General features: G+C 34.2%; 1 protein-coding gene across 2 annotated transcripts in view; it reads left to right on the forward strand.

The window, feature by feature from the left end:
- TOP2B (DNA topoisomerase II beta) overlaps window positions 1-19,669 on the forward strand; it is a 65,947-nt gene that overhangs the window by 37,186 nt on the left and 9,092 nt on the right. For both annotated transcript variants that reach the window (XM_058729720.1, XM_058729721.1), the window contains exons 14-30: window positions 710-820; window positions 902-1,007; window positions 2,781-2,890; window positions 3,236-3,328; window positions 3,420-3,534; window positions 5,312-5,433; window positions 5,633-5,781; window positions 6,318-6,549; window positions 8,391-8,525; window positions 9,098-9,298; window positions 10,294-10,489; window positions 10,635-10,726; window positions 13,524-13,679; window positions 13,830-13,913; window positions 15,729-15,923; window positions 18,110-18,254; window positions 18,732-18,893. In XM_058729720.1, the coding sequence (XP_058585703.1) occupies window positions 710-820; window positions 902-1,007; window positions 2,781-2,890; window positions 3,236-3,328; window positions 3,420-3,534; window positions 5,312-5,433; window positions 5,633-5,781; window positions 6,318-6,549; window positions 8,391-8,525; window positions 9,098-9,298; window positions 10,294-10,489; window positions 10,635-10,726; window positions 13,524-13,679; window positions 13,830-13,913; window positions 15,729-15,923; window positions 18,110-18,254; window positions 18,732-18,893 (2,404 nt within the window). The remainder of the gene's footprint in view (window positions 1-709; window positions 821-901; window positions 1,008-2,780; window positions 2,891-3,235; window positions 3,329-3,419; window positions 3,535-5,311; window positions 5,434-5,632; window positions 5,782-6,317; window positions 6,550-8,390; window positions 8,526-9,097; window positions 9,299-10,293; window positions 10,490-10,634; window positions 10,727-13,523; window positions 13,680-13,829; window positions 13,914-15,728; window positions 15,924-18,109; window positions 18,255-18,731; window positions 18,894-19,669) is intronic.

Genomic DNA, 19,669 nt, shown 5'->3' on the forward strand with positions numbered 1-19,669 from the left:
CACTTGTACCCCAATGTTTATAAGCGGCACTTTCAACAATAGCCAAATTATGGGAAGAGCCTAAATGTCCATCAGTTGATGAATGGATAAAGAAGTTGTGGTTTATATATACAATGGAATACTACTTGGCAATGAGAAAGAATGAAATATGCCCTTTTGTAGCAACATGGATGGAACTGGAGAGTGTTATGCTAAGTGAAATAAATCGTACAGAGAAAGGCAGATACCGTATATTTTCACTCCTATGTGGATCTTGAGAAACTTCACAGAAGACCATGGGGGAGGAGAAGGGGAAAAAAAAGTTACAGAGAGTGAAGGAGGCAAACCATAAGAGACTCTTAAAAAAGTGAGAATAAACTGAGGGTTGATGGGGGGTGGGAGGGAGGGGAAAGTAGGTGATGGGAATTGCAAAAAAAATAAAACACTTAAGAATAATTACCACCCCCCAAATGTATATAAAACATGTAACGGTAGTATATTTTGTAATGACAAGAAGATTTAATGTATAACTAGCCATATTCATTATTTGAATTTTAAGAAAATATTTACTGTGATGATCTAAAGGATAATTTTTACTGTTTTATAAAATGTACTTCCCAAATTTGAATGGAATTTTACCTGTGTTGCATTCATACCTTTTAAAATTTGGTTATATAAGTAATTTTATTTCATAAAATTATTATAGCACTCTGTACTAACATTTATTTAGGATCAAGATGGTTCTCACATAAAAGGCCTGCTTATTAATTTCATCCATCACAATTGGCCATCACTTTTGAAGCATGGTTTTCTTGAAGAGTTCATTACTCCTATTGTAAAGGTACTATTTACATTAATATATTTTTATACTGTTGTCTTAAAGAATAGCAGGAAACTAATTTTTTTATTTTATTAATTTAAGGCTAGCAAAAATAAGCAGGAACTTTCCTTCTATAGTATTCCTGAATTTGACGAGTGGAAAAAACATATAGAAAACCAGAAAGCCTGGAAAATAAAGTACTACAAAGGTTTGTATTTTAAAATACTTATTTGTGATGTTACTACTGACATAAATATGTTTTTTTTTTGTTTTGTTTTTTGTTTTTAAATTTTTTTTTTTTTCAACGTTTATTTATTTTTGGGACAGAGAGAGACAGAGCATGAACGGGGGAGGGACAGAGAGAGAGGGAGACACAGAATCGGAAACAGGCTCCAGGCTCCGAGCCATCAGCCCAGAGCCTGACGCGGGGCTTGAACCCACGGACCGCGAGATCGTGACCTGGCTGAAGTCGGACGCTTAACCGACTGCGCCACCCAGGCGCCCCGACATAAATATGTTTTGAGATCATTATAAAATAATTTGAAAATTTGTTTTAGACTACAAAAATAGCTGTTGCTGATTTTAAAAGAATTATTTTGGAAAATTTTGTAGAAGTAGAGAGGGTGGTATGATGGGCTTCCCATGCACTTTAACAGTCACCATCTCATTGCCAATCCTGTTTATCAAAACTCTTCTCACCTTCCCATTAATTTGAAATAACTTCCAGACGTTCTATTATTTCCATAATACTTTATTTATTCATTTATTTTTTAAAAATTTTTTTAAGTTTAATTTGAGAGAGCGAGCAGAGGAGGGGCAGAGAGAGTGAGGGAGGGAGAGAGAGAATCCCAGGCACGCTCAATGCTGTGAAAGCAGAGCCTGATGTGGGGCTTGAACTCACGAACCGTGAGATCATGACCTGAGCCGAAACCAAGAGTCAGATGCTTAACCGACTGAGCCACCCAGGCGCCCCTCCATAATATTTTAGTATGTATCTCTAAAAGAATGTTTTAAAAATGTCCCTAATTTCATTATCGTACCTTTCTTTAATAACCTTACATATTCAGTTGGTGTTAAAATTCTCCTAATTATTAAAAAAATTATTTTTGAGTTAGGATCCAATCAAGGTCCACAGGTTGCATTTGGTTTGATAAATCTGTTAACTCTTAATTTATTGCTTCTCTTTCATTTTTTTTTCCTTGCAGTTCATTTGTTCAAAAGGTCGGATTGTTTGTCCTGCATAATTTTCTGCATTCTGAATTTTGATGATTATCACTGTAATTTCATTAAATATATAGTATGTTCCTTTGTCCCTTATTTTCTGTTTAAAAAATTGGTAGTTAAATCAGAGGCTTTATATAGATTTGGATTAGATTTATGTGGCAAAAACATTTAATAGGTAACTTTGTATATTTATGTCAAGAGGCCTGTAATATCTGAGTTTTCTTTAAGATTGACCCATTGCTACAGGTGTTGCTAGCTTGATCTATCAGCTTTTAACCTAATAGTTTTAAACAACTGTTAATGTTCACAATTCATGTAAATTTTTTTAGCTTTATTGAAGAATAATTGACAAAATTATACATATTTAAAATGTACAACATGATGACTTGATATATATATTGGAAAATGATTACCACAGTCAATGTATCTATTACCTCACATAGTTAATTTTTTCTGTTTATAGAGGGAACATTTAAGATCTATTCTCTCAGTAATTTTCAAGTATACAATACAGTATTATTAAGTATAGGCACCATGCTATACATTAAATCCCCAGAATTTATTCACCTGATAACAAAAAGTTTGTATTCTTTGATTGAACTTTCCCCATATGCCCCTCTCCCCAGCCCCTGGCAAATACCATTTTGTTCTCTTTCTGTGAGTTCAACTTTTTTAGATTCTACATATGAATGAGATCATATGGTATTTGTTGTTCTCTGTCTGGATTATTTTCAACTTTATTTTTTAAATTGTGCAGGTTTGGGTACCAGCACAGCTAAAGAAGCAAAAGAATATTTTGCTGATATGGAAAGGCACCGTATCTTGTTTAGATATGCTGGCCCTGAAGATGATGCTGCCATTACCTTGGTAATCAAGTTAATTAAAAATTTTTTTTCCTAATATCCATCTCTCTACCTGCCATACCTTTCTTTCTAGTCTTGGTTTTCTGTGATAAGTCTCTTTTGAACTGGAATGCCCAAACTAGTTAATCTTAGTGTTTCTTCAGCCCAGTCTCACACAAATTATGCTGTGCTTTCAGAGTTCTTTAATTGAAAGACTTCTGTTCAAGTATATCTTGGACAGAAGCATATTTAAAAAAAACCCTTAATTTCTGAGCAATTAATAATTAGTTATTTGCCATTATAAGTTTTAATGGTATAATGAAATTCATTTAATCTTTAATATTTTGAATTGTTACCTGGAATCTTTCAGGCATTCAGTAAGAAGAAGATTGATGACAGAAAAGAATGGTTAACAAATTTTATGGAAGATCGGAGACAGCGTAGGTTACATGGCTTACCAGAGGTTAGTCATAAAGAGTGGTGGTCTGGGGGAAGAAAGAGACTAAAAGTCATGCAGGACTAATGACTGTGTTGCTGTGTAACTTTTTTCTTAGCAATTTTTGTATGGTACAGCAACAAAGCATTTGACTTACAATGATTTCATCAACAAAGAATTGATTCTCTTCTCAAACTCAGACAATGAAAGATCTATACCATCTCTTGTTGATGGTAAGTAGCTTTTGTTTGAAAATCTTTCTCACTTTTGTATGTAGTTATTGAGTATATTCTTAATATCATGTATTCTAAGCCATTCTTATAATGAATTTTAAAAATCTGAATTTGTTTTTGAGATCTTTTGGTAGGACTGAAATCTTTTATAGTCCTTGATTCTTTAGAATCTTTTAAACTCTTTTTAAAAAGTTTTTTAGGAAAATTAGGGCAAAGTTTTGAAAGTTTTAACTCAAGTTGATTGCGGACTTTTAAAAATAAAAAGTAAAATCAGATTTTGATAAATTCTAAAATATTTAACTGAGACTAATTTAAAAAAAATGCTTCTTGGGGCGCCTGGGTGGCTCAGTCAGTTGGGTGTCTGACTTCGGCTCAGGTCATGATCTGTCAGGCCGTGAGTTCGAGCCCTGCATCAGGCTCCATGCTGACAGCTCGGAGCCTGGAGCCTGTTTCAGATTCTGTGTCTCCTTCTCTCTGACCCTCCCCCATTCATGCTGTGTCTCTCTCTGTCTCAAAAATGAATAAACGTTAAAAAAAAAAATGCTTCTTTATTTATTTTGAGAGAGAGGAGGGGAGAATCCCAAGCAGGCTCTGTGCTGTCAGCGTAGAGCCTGATGTGGGGCTCAGTGTCACGACCATGAGATCATGACCAGAGCTGAAGTCAAGAGTTAGACACTTAACCTACTGAGCCACCCAGGCACCCCCTGAGACTAAATTTTAAAAACACCTTTATACCTCAGTACCCAAAAACTTATGCCAAAAAATCTTTAGAAACTGGCACCCAGTAGTTAGAGCAGATTTTTGTCTTCTATCTAGAAACATTTAAATTGATCTTTGTGTTCCTTGGGTTTTCAGCTAATAGCAGATGGTTTTACCCATCCATGTAATTCAGTTTTAAGTTACATCCCTTCTGTGAAGTCTTCTCTAACAACTGCAGTCTAAATTGGTTTCAGATGCCTAAACTTTTATTCCAATATTGTGTGCCTGTTATTTTACTTGTGTCAATTTTGCCTCCTCAGTTAGATTATAAAATTCTCAAGGAAAGTGGCCATATTTTGTCATCCTCTTGTTTCTACCTGCTCTGGGCCCACAATGATGATGATAGCTAGCCTATACTGAAAAGCTTATTACTGTGCTCACTGATCTAGAGCAAGAAGAATGATAAGGAAGCAGAATAGTTTGCTTGCATTATCTCATGTAATCCTTATGATCACCCTGTTAGGAAGGTAATTATTTCTGCTACACTGATGAGGACACTGAGACTTACTGGTTTAGTAATTTGCAAAAAGTCAAATGGTAAACGGACAAGTTGAGGAGAGTATACAGATTAGTGGGATTCTAAAGCCTGCATTCTTAACTGCCATAACACGTCTCTTCTTTATAAGGGTTTCTGATTTGGGATACTCTAATAATATACTTGTCAAGATCATTGATGGTTTGTTGCTACTTTAGTTACAACTGACATTTGGGTGTATGGATGTTTGGCAACTCCTGTGAAAGGAATTTGGTACCACTGAGCGGTTCTTTAAGACCACCAGCAGGTGGGCTTTTACATGGTACTTCACTTTTGGAATAGACTGAGATGGTGTAAAATCATGTTACTATGTACTTAGTTTGTTAGAAAATCTCAGGTAACAATTTTAGTTATTTTTCAAAAGGAAACTGTTACCTTGCTTTTTTCTCTTGAATATATGGAGCATTGTTGTCATTAAAAGAAACATTGCAACGATATCTCAAGTAATATTTTTAAAAGAGGCATTGTTCTTTTTAAAAATAGGCTTTAAACCAGGCCAACGTAAAGTTTTATTTACCTGTTTCAAGAGGAATGATAAACGTGAAGTAAAAGTTGCCCAGTTGGCTGGATCTGTTGCTGAGATGTCTGCTTATCATCATGGAGAAGTAAGCATTAAGATTGGAATCAACTGAGAAGTATACTTACTGGCATGAAGAATGATAATTAAGCATAATAAAGTATTTTTTCTTTTGTAAATTCTTTGGAAATGTGTAAGAGAATCAAGAATTTGGACTTTAATAACAATTAGGGAATATGTATGCAAAGTTTAGGATATTAACGTCATACTCTGTTTCTGTGTTGTAGCAAGCATTGATGATGACTATTGTGAATTTGGCTCAGAACTTTGTGGGAAGTAACAACATTAACTTGCTTCAGCCAATTGGTCAGTTTGGAACTCGGCTTCATGGTGGCAAAGATGCTGCAAGCCCTCGTTATATTTTCACAATGTTAAGGTAACAGTTTGCTTTTGCTGATACAGTGGTGTAAAGTTCTATTTGAAGTTTCTATTGGAACTAAAATGTTTAACAGAATTGTAATATGGAAATGATTGGGTACTGTAGTGAGGGTGAATGTTCCAAATTATTTGACTGCAAATAGAATGAAGTTTTTTTTGATCTCAGTGTTTGGGAGTTATTGGTGAAACCAGTCCTAATTAATGTAAGGATGTTTTCTGATCCAACTTTACTTTATAGGCTGAGGAGGGGTTTGGGGTTTAGTCAGAGTAAGAGGAAATCCATAAAACATTATTTACTAATACTAAGAAATTAAGTAGGCTAGTAAGTAAGCACATAAGTAAAATAGGGCTATTTTATTCTGGCTTTCTGCCTGAAAAATCTATTTGGTAATAAGTTTAGTAAATTGGTTAAGTACATGTAATCAAATATTTTAAAAAATGCATTCCTCTTTTTGAAATATAGTCTTTAATTATGTATAAAGTTTTATTTCCTAAAACCAAGCCATTTTTCCATATTTTTCCCCCTTTCATTAGCTCTTTATCAAGACTGCTTTTTCCTGCTGTGGATGACAACCTGCTTAAATTCCTTTATGATGATAATCAACGTGTAGAGCCTGAGTGGTATATTCCTATAATTCCCATGGTTTTAATAAATGGTGCTGAGGGCATTGGCACTGGATGGGCTTGTAAACTACCCAACTATGATGCTAGGGAAATTGTGAACAACGTCAGACGAATGCTAGATGGCTTGGATCCTCATCCTATGGTAATTGTTTAGAATTTCCTGCTTATATTGTTTATTTAACAAATGGTAATGTGTAAACTACAAAGTCCAGTCATTTTAGAAAAGTATTGGAACCATTTTCATTTTGGAACATACTGTAGACAATAAAGACCTTATTAGTGTGTACTTGATATGTGCTTATGGTAAAAAGTATAAGCTTTGGAAAAAGCCTAGAGAATAAGGATTATGGGGAGAAACTTTATTGAAAATTAAAAATAACTCATTTCAGGCTTTTAAATATCTAAATTATGTAGAGAATAATAGTTTCATGACAAAATTATATGCAACTTTGTTTTTGTTCTCAAACTAATAAATCCTATTAGAGTTGTAAGGACACTTAACACATTGTATATATTTTAATGTATCCTCATAATTTTTATTTTTGTCCTATCGCATCCACTGTGCTTATTTTGCCCCAAACTCCCTCCAAGAAAAACTTCTTAAAAAGGTGTCTTCCCTTTGTTGACTTGATTTAAAATCATTTGGAAGTTTCCCTTTATAAAGATACACTTAAATAAAAGTATATATATATTTTTTTACATTTTTTTAATGTTTGTTTATTTTTTTTTTATTTTTTATTTTTTTCAACGTTTTTTTATTTATTTTTGGGACAGAGAGAGACAGAGCATGAACGGGGGAGGGGCAGAGAGAGAGGGAGACACAGAATCGGAAACAGGCTCCAGGCTCCGAGCCATCAGCCCAGAGCCTGACGCGGGGCTCGAACTCACGGACCGCGAGATCGTGACCTGGCTGAAGTCGGACGCTTAACCGACTGCGCCACCCAGGCGCCCCAATGTTTGTTTATTTTTGAAGGAGTGAGAAAGAGAGAGAGCATGAGCCCATAAGGGGCAGAGAGAGAGGGAGACACAGAATCCAAAGCAGGCTCCGGGTTTTGAGCTTGTCCGCATAGAACCCAACGCAAGGCTCGAACTCACTAACTGTGAGATCATGACCTGAGTCAAGGCAGATGCTTAAACTGACTGAGACACCCAGGGACCCCTAACATTGTATTTCTAATATAAAAATTAAAAAATTATAGTGGTCATTATAGAAAATGTAAATAAGCAGAGGAAAAAAACACTTCATAAAACCAGCATATGGAAACAAAATATTTTTATGTTATTTCTCTCCAAGTTTTATTTCATTCTTATAAAATCAAACAAAACATTAGGCTAAAAGTATGATTTAAAATCTTTTTCCCCTTAAATACTTTAAAGTACTCTAAAATATTTCTAATAGAAGCAAAAAATGTCTTATTATTGTGTCTTAATTTTTTCAGATGCATTTTAGAATATTAAGTCAGTCTATTTGGTCAATATTTGCTTTTCATGTGTGCGCTCTCTCTATACATGTATATAGATATATGTATATATTGTAAGAGTATTCAAAATGTTTAAACAGTGTGGAAGAAGAGTAGTGGCCTGGAAGGCACATCATTGGAGAAAAGGTAGAAAGTCAGATTGGGTGCGGGTTGTGGAAGGCTTTCAATATAACATCCAAAGAGTTTGATTTGAAAGGATTATTAATCTAGGGGAGAAGGAGGGATAGAGGCAATAGGCTGAAAAAAAATTTTCTAAGAAGACTAGGAAAGATGAAGCTAAGGTTTTGAGATTTGGAGATGTTGAGATTATATTAACAGAAGCTGTGAATTCAGGATCGAGTGATTATTTGGAGACAGACTATTGAGGGTGAGGAATTTAGTTTAAGTCATGTTAATCTGTCAGTAGCAGTAGACCATAGACTAAGGGGCATTCAAGTGTGGTATAGGCATTTAAGAGAGAAGTCAAGTCAGTGCCTTGAGTTATTTTTATTTTTCTCTGCAGCTTCCAAACTACAAAAACTTTAAAGGAACGATCCAAGAGCTTGGTCAAAACCAATATGCAGTCAGTGGTGAAATATTTGTGGTGGATAGAAACACAGTAGAGATTACAGAGCTTCCAGTTAGAACTTGGACACAGGTTAGTATACGTGTGTGAGCTGCCTGTCAGGAGGGCAGTGTGTTATGTAATGCTTTCTGGTAAGAATATGATTCCGTCGTTGTTGGTCCTCAGTTTGTACAGTGTTTAAAATTTCCTGTATACATTTTTGACCCCTCCAAATCGAATTTGTGCTTTGAATGTTGAAGTAGTAATTTAAAAGTTTAATTTCTTTAAAAGGTAAAATGACTTAGGCTAGCTTTGAACCCTTACAAATATGGTCAATAAATCCGTGTCAGTATCAGCTGTTACGATCTAAAAGTATATGCGTTGTCATCTCTTGTCAGCTGTGGTTGATGTCATCCTCTTCATACTCTTAGCCCTTTCCTTGCGCTTTGGTGTAGGAGCAGATCAGAACCGTTACTGTGTATCTTCTTTCACCACTGAGACCCCCATATATTGTCCTTTATAGATGCTGGGCAGGAGATGATAGACATGGCATTTTTCTTTTTTTCCCACCAGAATTGGGAATATTTTAAGAATTGCATGACTTACAGTATGAGAATGCAAGTGTGTGTCAGGAGAAGAATTACTTACTTTTATATCTTTTGTAGGTATACAAAGAACAGGTTTTGGAACCTATGCTAAATGGAACAGATAAAACACCAGCATTAATTTCTGATTATAAAGAATATCATACTGATACAACTGTGAAATTTGTGGTGAAAATGACTGAAGAGAAGCTAGCACAAGCAGAAGCTGCTGGATTGCATAAAGTTTTTAAACTTCAAACTACTCTTACTTGTAATTCCATGGTAATTGATTAGATTTACTATTAATTTAATGTTTCTTCCATGCCATGAGTTGGATTTTTGCGATTGGCTTCATGATGGTTGTGGCTATAATAAGTCTGAATGGTTTTCCCCCTATATATTTGCTGAAGAATCTAGAGGTACATTCCTTTTCCTCTCCTATTACCCACTACTCTTAATCCCAACTCTGCATTTGTGCATCTGGGCTTGAACACAGAGGATATGTACACTGACCAGAAGTTATGAGAATGATTGGTGCAGGATTTTCATGTTCCTTCTTCCTGTCTCTGTTAGCATTTTAATTGTGGAGTACTTCTCTCCCCACAGCTCTAATCTGCTTTACTAAACTTGTATATTTGTGTTTATATGTAATTGGAGAGAAAGGTAGAAAGTGAACATGTGTGAGTAACTCTCATTCCATTCCAAATTAGCTTTTAGACATAAAATAGAGTAAGAGAAAAAGTCCAGTAGCACAGTGGCTGAGACAAACTGCCATAATCTGCTAAGAAAGGCAGATGGAAAAAGGAGAATAAGGATAGAGAAGAAGTAAAATTTTCCTCCAAATTGAGGAAGTTTGAATGAATTATAGCATGATTATAAAAAACAAAAAAGCGACAAATATACCTCTATTAGGTATATGGGGGAGAGAGAACTTGAACATTTGTGAACCCAACATTTGTAAACAAACTTTTGACATTTATTTTTAGTTTGAAAAAAATTTCTTAGATGGTTTTATAGCCATTTTGAGTAGGAACCTTTTTTTAAAGGACCTATTTATCTTTCAGAATTATTTTAAATATTGTCATAGTTTTGAGAATTGAATGTTTCTTGGAGTCACCAAAGGAATATTTAATAATTTTGGTTCTATTTAACAAGCATTTAGCGGTGGTGTCTGTTCATTTAAGTACGTTGTAGTTATTTTAAATACCGTAGATGTCCTACAAGTTAAAAATACCAGTACGGATTTATGTCATCTTCAAAAACTGTGTTTTCCTTAGGTACTCTTTGATCATATGGGATGTCTCAAGAAGTATGAAACTGTGCAAGACATTTTGAAAGAATTCTTTGATTTACGATTAAGTTATTACGGTTTACGTAAGGAGTGGCTTGTAGGAATGTTGGGAGCAGAATCTACAAAGCTTAACAATCAAGCCCGTTTCATTTTAGAGAAGATACAGGGAAAAATTACCATAGGTAAGATGCAACCTTTAAAAATTTAAACATTAGTTAAAATGGAAAAAAAAACTTTATTAATAGAAGACATTTTTATCAGTAGAATATAAACAAATACAAATTGAATCTCTTTTCTTGATCCTAACTTTATTTTTCCCTCACATAGAGAATAGGTCAAAGAAAGATTTGATTCAAATGTTAGTCCAGAGAGGTTATGAATCTGACCCAGTGAAAGCCTGGAAAGAAGCACAAGAAAAGGTAATCATTTGCAGAACAAGACATTCAGAGAAGCTTTTAAAAGCAAATTCCAAAACAAACAACCCAACCCCTAAATTTTAAATTTAATGCTGCTGTAAAGGTGCCGAGTTCTCTGTTTGGAGACTGAAGTCTTCTGTTCATCCGCAGAACAGATACAGTGCAGGACTTTGCAGTGCACACCCACCACAGAGCCCTTTGCCAGTGTGACCCAGCCAGGGCCTGGAGAAATGACTCCAGGTGTGAGAAGGTAGCTCAGTCTCCTTGGCCTTTTTTCTGAGCCTGCCATTAAAGGGTGTTACTCGTGGTGGTGGTCTTTGTGAGGTGCATGTGTACAACCCGGGAACTATACTGGTAGCACATAGATGATTTCACACTGGTCTGACGATTGCCATAGTATGGTATCCAGTCACCATTCACTTGGTGTGGTTTTGGTTTATGCTGGGAAGACTAGAGACAAAATCTTCAATAGTATAGGGTTTATTGAGCACCAAGTATGTGCTCTGTCCTACGCTTAGATCTTTGACTAGAAGTTTAAACCCTGGAACTTCAGATGAAATCTGATCTTTTATTTATTAAATTGTCCATTTCAGATCATAAAGTACTAGTATTCAGTGAATGGAATATTGAAACTTTGAGATTCTTCTCAAGAATTAGTCTCTTTCTGTTGTATATAATTAAAAGAAAAATTTAAAAAGGCAATACAACATTGTGATTGAGAACACAAATGTACAAAAGGAAGAACGTTATAGAAATGATTTCTTAATTAGAATGTTGTGTATACGTGATAACAGTTACAATTATATGACATAACTTAAAGTGAAACTTGACACTTCCCTACATTTATGAATTCTCAACCCACAATGTTTTTCAGATTTTTTATCAACTACATTGAAGTGTTGCTTTTGTTTTTTATTATTTAAGCTTTTTAAAAGTTTGAACAGTCTATAGAATGCCAGATATTAGAGCGAGTAAATTTAGAATAAATTATATGCTTAGCAATTATATATTAAGATAATAGGCTTATTTATCGTTTGGGGAAGATGGGGGAGGACAAGATGGGGAGTGTTCAGAATTAAGATGATCCAAGCACTTTGCTCTTTTCAGTGTGTTTTACTGCATTTTTAAACCCCAAATTATGGTTTATACACTGCTTGCCCTTCTGTATCATTGTTGGTTTAAACTATATCTTAAAAAAAATTAACTAGTAAGCTAGTAAATTTAATGCTTAGTTTTAAAAGATAAAGATGTTTAGGGTTTGAGAGTGCCCTTCCAGTGGAAGTAGACTTCATGGATAAAACCTAGTGGTTGGTTTCACTAATTTCATTGTCACCATCAAAATTTTTTCAGCATCTTGGCCATGTGTTCACTTTGGGGGTGAAGGTAACAAAAGGAGCTGCTCTTACAAGAGTGTCCTATTGTGTAGAGTTGGAGAAGAGAGAATTACAAAGCAGATAATTATGAGATTAAAGTTTTTATTCTTGATTTCTGAAAGTATCCTTAGTTATCTTCATGCTAACAGTGGTAGATACACATATATCCATAGAATGTTACCAATATTCTGGGTGTCATCAAAACCTAGAGCAAATAGACTTCTAGAGTGTGGATCTAAACAGGATTTTATGACAGCCTGATAATATTTTAATAGTAGTGTAACAACCTAAATATTCCATACAAACACACTGTTTCATGAAGAATTTTTGAAAACAGTAGAATTTACGAATTTGTCGTAAGTACTATTTGTCTGGGTACTTTTTGATCATTTATCGGCTCAGCAACAGCATTTCTTATTTGGCTAATGTTGCTTAATTGAATTCATAGTTTTGTTTATGTAATGAAGCATGTTGCTTTGCAATTTTTAATCTTTATCCCTTCTAAAGTACACTAAACTTTACTTTGTGTATATATACATCATTTTACTGAAAATTTTAAACTAAATTGAAAGCGATTTTTTTCTTTTTTTGGTTACCAAAAGCGAACGTTTTGTTTCTTGGGATGTCATGGTTAACTCAGTCATTTTTAATTATCTGAGTGCCTTAAAAAATTTAAATGCAATTTTATTTAATGGCTGTTGTTATTTAAAAAATCTTAAAGGTGATGTCACCTGTAATAACTTCTATTAAATTCATTGGATTTTGAAATTTAATATTAGCATAAGAGGATTTTTTATTGCAACCGTTTCTGTGAAAAAAGACCTTGCAAATAAAAATTTAGAATAGCCCTCACAATTCTTACTCTAACTCACCAGCTATTAAATTCTTAATTGAACTTTCTGTTCATTCTGACATGAGTATTGTTGCTTTAGAGAATTTTTATTAAGAAATCATACTTAGTGACTGCACCTTAGCATATTTATATTACAACTGTAAAACATTCTTTATAAGTGATACTTATTTCGGGTTTCAAATTGTTAATTCACTCACCAATATAAAAATCTGACAAGATGCAGTGATAAAACATTAGTTCCACTCTATTAATTTCAAGATGTGCTATCTTCTCATTTTATGACTTAGTGCCTGGGCAAAGCAGTTAATTTTTCATCAGATTCCTAGATAAATAGGGATTGACTATACATTCCTTTTGAAGATTTATTATTGTGTATTTTTAGAAAACTTTTTATAGCAAATACATATTTTATATTGTAATCCTGAAGATAGAAATCTAAAATAACCCCAACCACCCTGAGAATATAGCATTAAGAGTGTAGCATTTGTGGAATTTTTAACTCCATATTCAATAAAATTCAGCGTTGATTTGATACTATACAGGACTTTAATATAAAGTTTATTATTTTTTACAGGCAGCAGAAGAGGAAGAAACACAAAACCAGCATGATGATAGTTCCTCTGATTCAGGAACTCCTTCAGGCCCCGATTTTAATTATATTTTAAATATGTCTCTGTGGTCTCTTACTAAAGAAAAAGTTGAAGAACTGATTAAACAGAGAGATGCTAAAGTATGAACTTTTGTGGGTTAAATAATTTGAAACTATTTCAGTATTATCCATTTATTTGTTTTTCTTTTTACAAAAAGAAGTATTTTGATTTACCCTTTATACTTTATTAAATTACTGAATGTTTAAATTTTACTACTTTTTTTATTATAGGGGCGAGAGGTCAATGATCTTAAAAGAAAATCTCCTTCAGATCTTTGGAAAGAAGATTTAGCAGCATTTGTTGAGGAACTGGATGTAGGTTAAGTCTCCATTAAACTATATTTGGAAAACTAATGTTTTTGAAATAAGAATGAAAGTTCTTTAATTAAATTATTTCAGTTTCTTTTAAGTCTGTAAAGGTTAATGTGTTTATAAGGTGCATTAGGATTAAGCTTCCAGCTCTACGAAGTTAAAAGTCGTATTTGGTATAGATGAGTGTAAAAACCTATATGAAGTTAAATTTAGAATAAATTGAATACTAATACTTTCTGTTAAATTTTCTTAACTTCAAAATAGCTTATTGATTCAGTTTGTTTTTCCCCAAAGAGGTAAGAACAAAATATATACGATTGAATATAAGTATGTTAACTTTTACAAAGTAGAATGATAGTGACTTTAGGTTTATAACAGAGAAATTTTAACATAGTTTTTATAACTTAGTTTTCTCCAGGTAGAATTCTAATTTTTAAAAAAAAAAACGTAGAGAAAGATAGAAAATGTAAACTTTTTCTAAAATTGCCCAATTTGTTGTGAAGCAACTAACTCACTTAAAATATTAGAGTTAAATTAAGGTTAGCAATATGATCATCTGATTTTGAGTAGCACAAGGTCAATTATTATTTGTCATTACTTGTATGATAGTACATTTTTTACTTTTAGTTGTTTCATTGATTTTTGTCCACATGTTTTAGTTTTATTTTCATGACCTAAATCAGAATTAGGACTCTTACAAATGAGGGTGGTAGCCTTATAGAATTTCTGGCATTTTTTAGTGCTGTTGTTCTGGGTTTCCTTAATCATCTTTCAAGTGTCATAATATGACTTAGATTAATGAATTAGATTTTTAAAAATTAGAGCCTTTTTCTGCTGGTACATGAAACAGGCATATGTTAAAAAGACATTGTTTCTGATTAATATTAATGATAGTCTAATACTGCTTTAAGTTTGATCACTGATTCTTGAGACATAGAAAGCTTTTTGTGGCTATGCCTATAAATTTCCTGATTGTTGAAATATCATCACTCAGAATAGTCCCAGTGAATAACACTACTCTTCCCTCCTCTCCCCCACCTTTTTTTATTACTCTTTTAATTCGTCACCTTATTTTATTACTTGATAATTAGCAAAATAGATCCAGACAACTTATTTTTTTCTGGATATGGTAACTTTTTACATCTAAAAAGATTTAGACTTAAATTTCATGTCTCTCTGTATCATTTAAAATCTTACGCCATTAATTGAATATCTTGTGTATTGGCACTGTGTTCTGTGTAATCCTCAGATTGACTCCTGTCACAACCCCAAATGAAAGAGCTTATTAAACAGTTATTTAGATGAAGATCCTGAAGTTTAGAGAGGTTAAATAACTTGTTTAGGGAGGCATTATATCATTATGGTTAAGAGCAGTTATGTTTGTAGAGTCCCAATCTTCCTCATCCATAAAATGGGGATTACATGAGTTTTAATGCCTGGAACTTAATAGGTGCTCTATAAATTATAACTTATTTCTTGTATTAGTTTAAACTAATAAGTGTTAAGATTGAAATCCAGGTCTGTCTGATTTCAAAGCTTATGTTATTTCCATTAAGCTATTATGCTACAAAGATTTCCTGTTTATCTGCAAGACAAGTGATACGAGTAGTGCGTGACCCCGAACACCACATGATCCCAGCTGAGCCCATGATTCTTGAAATTTGCTTTGATACACAAGGGCTTTGGATTACAAACACGTTTCAGAATGAATTACGCTCGCAAACCAAGGCTTTACTGTAGTTTGAATTTCTTATGCAGTACTGATTGTCTTTTCTAATGAGTTGTTTCACACCCACCCTTTTTATAATTATACTTCAGAAAGTGGAGGCGCAAGAACGAGAAGATATTCTGGCTGGAATGGCTGGGAAAGCAATAAAAGGTAAAGTTGGCAAACCTAAGGTGAAGAAACTTCAGTTGGAAGAGACAATGCCTTCCCCTTATGGGAGAAGAATAGTTCCTGAAATTACTGCTATGAAGGCAGATGCCAGCAAAAAGTTGCTGAAGAGGAAAAAGGTATGACATTTCTTTTGTTTTAACTCATTGGTAGACTCCATCTTCCTAATGATATATATGTATTCAGTTTTACTGTGTGCTTATTAAATCATGCTTTGTTTCTAATATATTTCACTGTGATAGGAAATCATTTGTTCTATGAGAGCAGTTCGTCCACAAAATGAAAACATTAGTCAAGGATCTTCATATATGTAAAGAACTACTTGGTTGATGGAGTTTTTAAAATGAGAGCTAGAAATAGTCTATTTAGCAGCATTCTACATTAAAATCCTGGAACAACAACCAAAAACATATCAGCTTTAAAATATGAACTTTAGTTCTGCATCATGACCAATTAAGGAAGTCTCTTAAGCAGAAAAATATTTGGTTTTCAAAGTAAGCTTTTACTATTTATTTGTTATTACCCTTAGTTAAAAAATTATCAAGCACCTCCCATGTCATTGGCATTGATTGGTTCTATTGAGGATTTAAAAGTATGGACTTAAGCTACCCTCCAGAAGGTTGTTGGGCAAGAGTTAGTCAAATTGAGAAGGCTGTTCAGAGTTGAGGAAACAGGAGGCATGATGGTCTGAAAGAAGATTTTTCTGGGCAGGTTGATTTTAGAGCCTAGGGAATATATAGATACGTCCATTAGTCTAGTTAGAGCTTGAGAAATGAGCCTCAGAGATGGAGTGTACCGAGCTAATATTTGAAAGCATAGGAACTTTGTGATACCAGAGAGATCACTCTCTTCTACTGTTCTGATAAACTGATGTGTGTACTATTTGCCTCTTACCTAGCTTCCTAGCACACACAGGTTCCTCCTTAGGAAATGGCCTCTCTCCTTTTTAGTTGGTGTTTTGTTCTTAGCACTCTTCTCTTCACCTTACATAGTCTCAAGTAACCTCATCTATGCCCAGACCTTTTTTTTTTCACTCACATTGATGACTCTTGAATCTTTGTCCCTAACTTACAATGTTTTCAGGAGTGCCAGGTTAATACAGCTACCTGACTGCCCAAAGCCCCCTCAGACTCCACATAACTGAAGCTGAGCCCATTATCCTGATTTTAAAACCTCTTCCACCTCTGTGCCTTATCACCCATCACAAGCCAAAAACCTGGGACTTTCTCATCTAATCAGTAACTGAATCCTACTGACTGCCTATGTAGCAGTTCCACAGTCCTCCCCCCACTGCCCCGCTTTTCTTGGTCTCCATTGATACTGGCTTAGAATTTCAGAAGTTTTCTTTGACGTAAAGTGTTCCTCTTAATTAGTCTTCCTGTCTCTAGTTATCATGACTTCTACATTTTTGTACTTCATTCTTCTCTGTTTTGTCTCTTACTACCTATGTGATATTTCCAAAAATAAGTCTGACTATTGCACAGATGCTCAAAAGTTTTCAGTGACTCCCCACTGACTGCACACAGATTCTAGTATCCAGTCATATAGCAACTGCATACCTCCCTGTGATTCCATGTGCCTACTCTTTGCTTTTCCCTTTCCTTGAATCCTACCCGACTGTTTGGAATTTGCTAAACATAATATGGTGATCATGCCTCTGTGTCTTTTGCCTGGGATGCTTTTCCCGCCTTTCCTTCTCTTCACTTGGCAAACATACATGATTCTTTCAAAACCCAGTCAGAAAGGCTCCTTCTCCATGAAGTCATCTCTGACCCTGCCTTGGGCAGAGTTGCTCACTTCTCCCCCTGGGTTACTTTTATACCTCCCTCCATATTTGTTATTTGTATTCTAATGACTTGTCCTGGTGTCCTTCTCTGTCTTTTAATAATCTTAGGGTAGGGAGACTTTGACTAATACCTAGCAGTGCATGACATGTGTTGCTTATCTTCCTTCAATAATCTGTGATTTTTTTCTGGTACGAGAGACCTGAAATATAGGAACTTATTTTGCAGGTACTCTTTGGTGTATTTTGCTATTGGTCTGAAAGCCCCTTTGATAATCAAAAGCTGCCATCTTATTTTTTTTATGGTTACTTTTAAGTAGCTATTATCTCATAGAGTGTATCAGAATAGTAGAGTGGTAAGCAATATCATTTGCTGCAGGTAAATAAAGTAGAAGATGGTCTGATCAATGTCCTCTGCATTATTTTTTTACTTATCTGATATGAAGAAGTGATCTATTGGCTGGAAATGTATGGTGTTAATTTTTATTTTTACTCCTAGTTATTTGTTTGTTTAATGTATAGGGTGATCTCGATACCACAGCAGTGAAAGTAGAATTTGACGAAGAATTCAGTGGAACACCAGTAGAGGGTACAGGAGAAGAGGCATTGATCCCGTCAGCTCCTGTAAATAAAGGTCCCAAACCCAAAAGGGAGAAAAAGGAGCCTGGTGAGGAACTGTTACAAAGATTTTTTTTTTTTTTTTTTTTTTTTTTTTAAGAAAACATTTTTTTGTTTATTTTGAGAGAGAGCAAGTGTGAGTGGGGGAGGGGCAGAGAGAGAGGGACAGAGAGAATCAGAAGCAGGCTCCGTGAACTGTCAGTGCAGAGCCTGACGTGGGGCTCAGTCTCATGAACTGCAAGATCATGACCTGGGCTGAAATCAAGAGTCTGCCACTTAACTGATTGAGCCACTCAGGTGCCCCTACCTACAAAGTATTTTTGTGAGGGGGAAAAAAATATATATATGTACAGGGTATAGCTAGATTTTTTTTTTTTTATTGTGCTTTTTTTTCCCTCTAGTAGTTGATGTTAATGTCTTAAATTTTCATGAACATTATTTTATAATTAACCTTTCATTATGAGTTTTATTTTTAGTAATGACATTTGTATAAATATTGATACATACCTTATTCTTTCATTTTTAGGTACCAGGGTGAGAAAAACACCTACATCATCTGGTAAATCCACTGCAAAGAAAGTGAAGAAACGGAATCCTTGGTCAGATGATGAATCCAAGTCAGAAAGTGACTTGGAAGAAACAGAGCCTGTGGTTATTCCCAGAGATTCTTTGCTTAGGAGAGCAGCTGGTACTTTGATATATTTTATTTTTATTTTCTTGTATATTCTAGTTTGCCCAAGTTAGTATTACTCCTATAAGTTGGTATATTTAGTACTGTCAATGTCATTAAAGTACTAAATTGTTAGTATTTCAGAAGTTACGGTTCATGAAGACAAAAATGTTGCTTTAGAGAATGTTGTTTTTAGCAAAGTTGGACATAGATTGCTCTAAAGTGAATCGTGTTGTCTATTGGTTTTTGTTAGAAAGTTTGGGTTTTAATCCATCCATAGTTTGAAGATGTTTGGTAAAAACTGTTTCTTGGTAGAATATCAACAGTGATCAGTAGAAGTGCTTTGTAGTTTTTGTTTTGTTTTCTACCCCATATATCACAAAGTTTCATGATTAGAAGTCTGATTCCATGCACACAGCATAATTTATATAATTGCAGTGCTAGAGTTAGGATGAAGATATCATCTTGTTATTTTGTATGGCTGTTAAGCATGCAATTTTATCCTTTCTGAATATTCATTAATTTGAAGTCTTCAAATATTTAAAAATTGAGTGTCCTATTGTAAAGATTCTTCTCAAATTTTATTAAGTCCTAATTTAGTTAAAATGAATGATACCTTATTATGGCTGTTTTATTTCTGCGAGATACTTTTAAAAATATATGTCAGACCTTAAATTCTTTGGTGCTCTAATCGCCAGTGATTGAATTCTTTTCCTAATGCACACAGGTAGTACAATGTAGGTGAATTTTTAATAGAGTAACTTATGTGAAAATTAATCTATTAAATTAGATAC

The sequence above is a fragment of the Neofelis nebulosa genome, chromosome 5 (genome assembly GCF_028018385.1).
Source record: "Neofelis nebulosa isolate mNeoNeb1 chromosome 5, mNeoNeb1.pri, whole genome shotgun sequence".
NCBI classification, from domain to species: domain Eukaryota; kingdom Metazoa; phylum Chordata; class Mammalia; order Carnivora; family Felidae; genus Neofelis; species Neofelis nebulosa.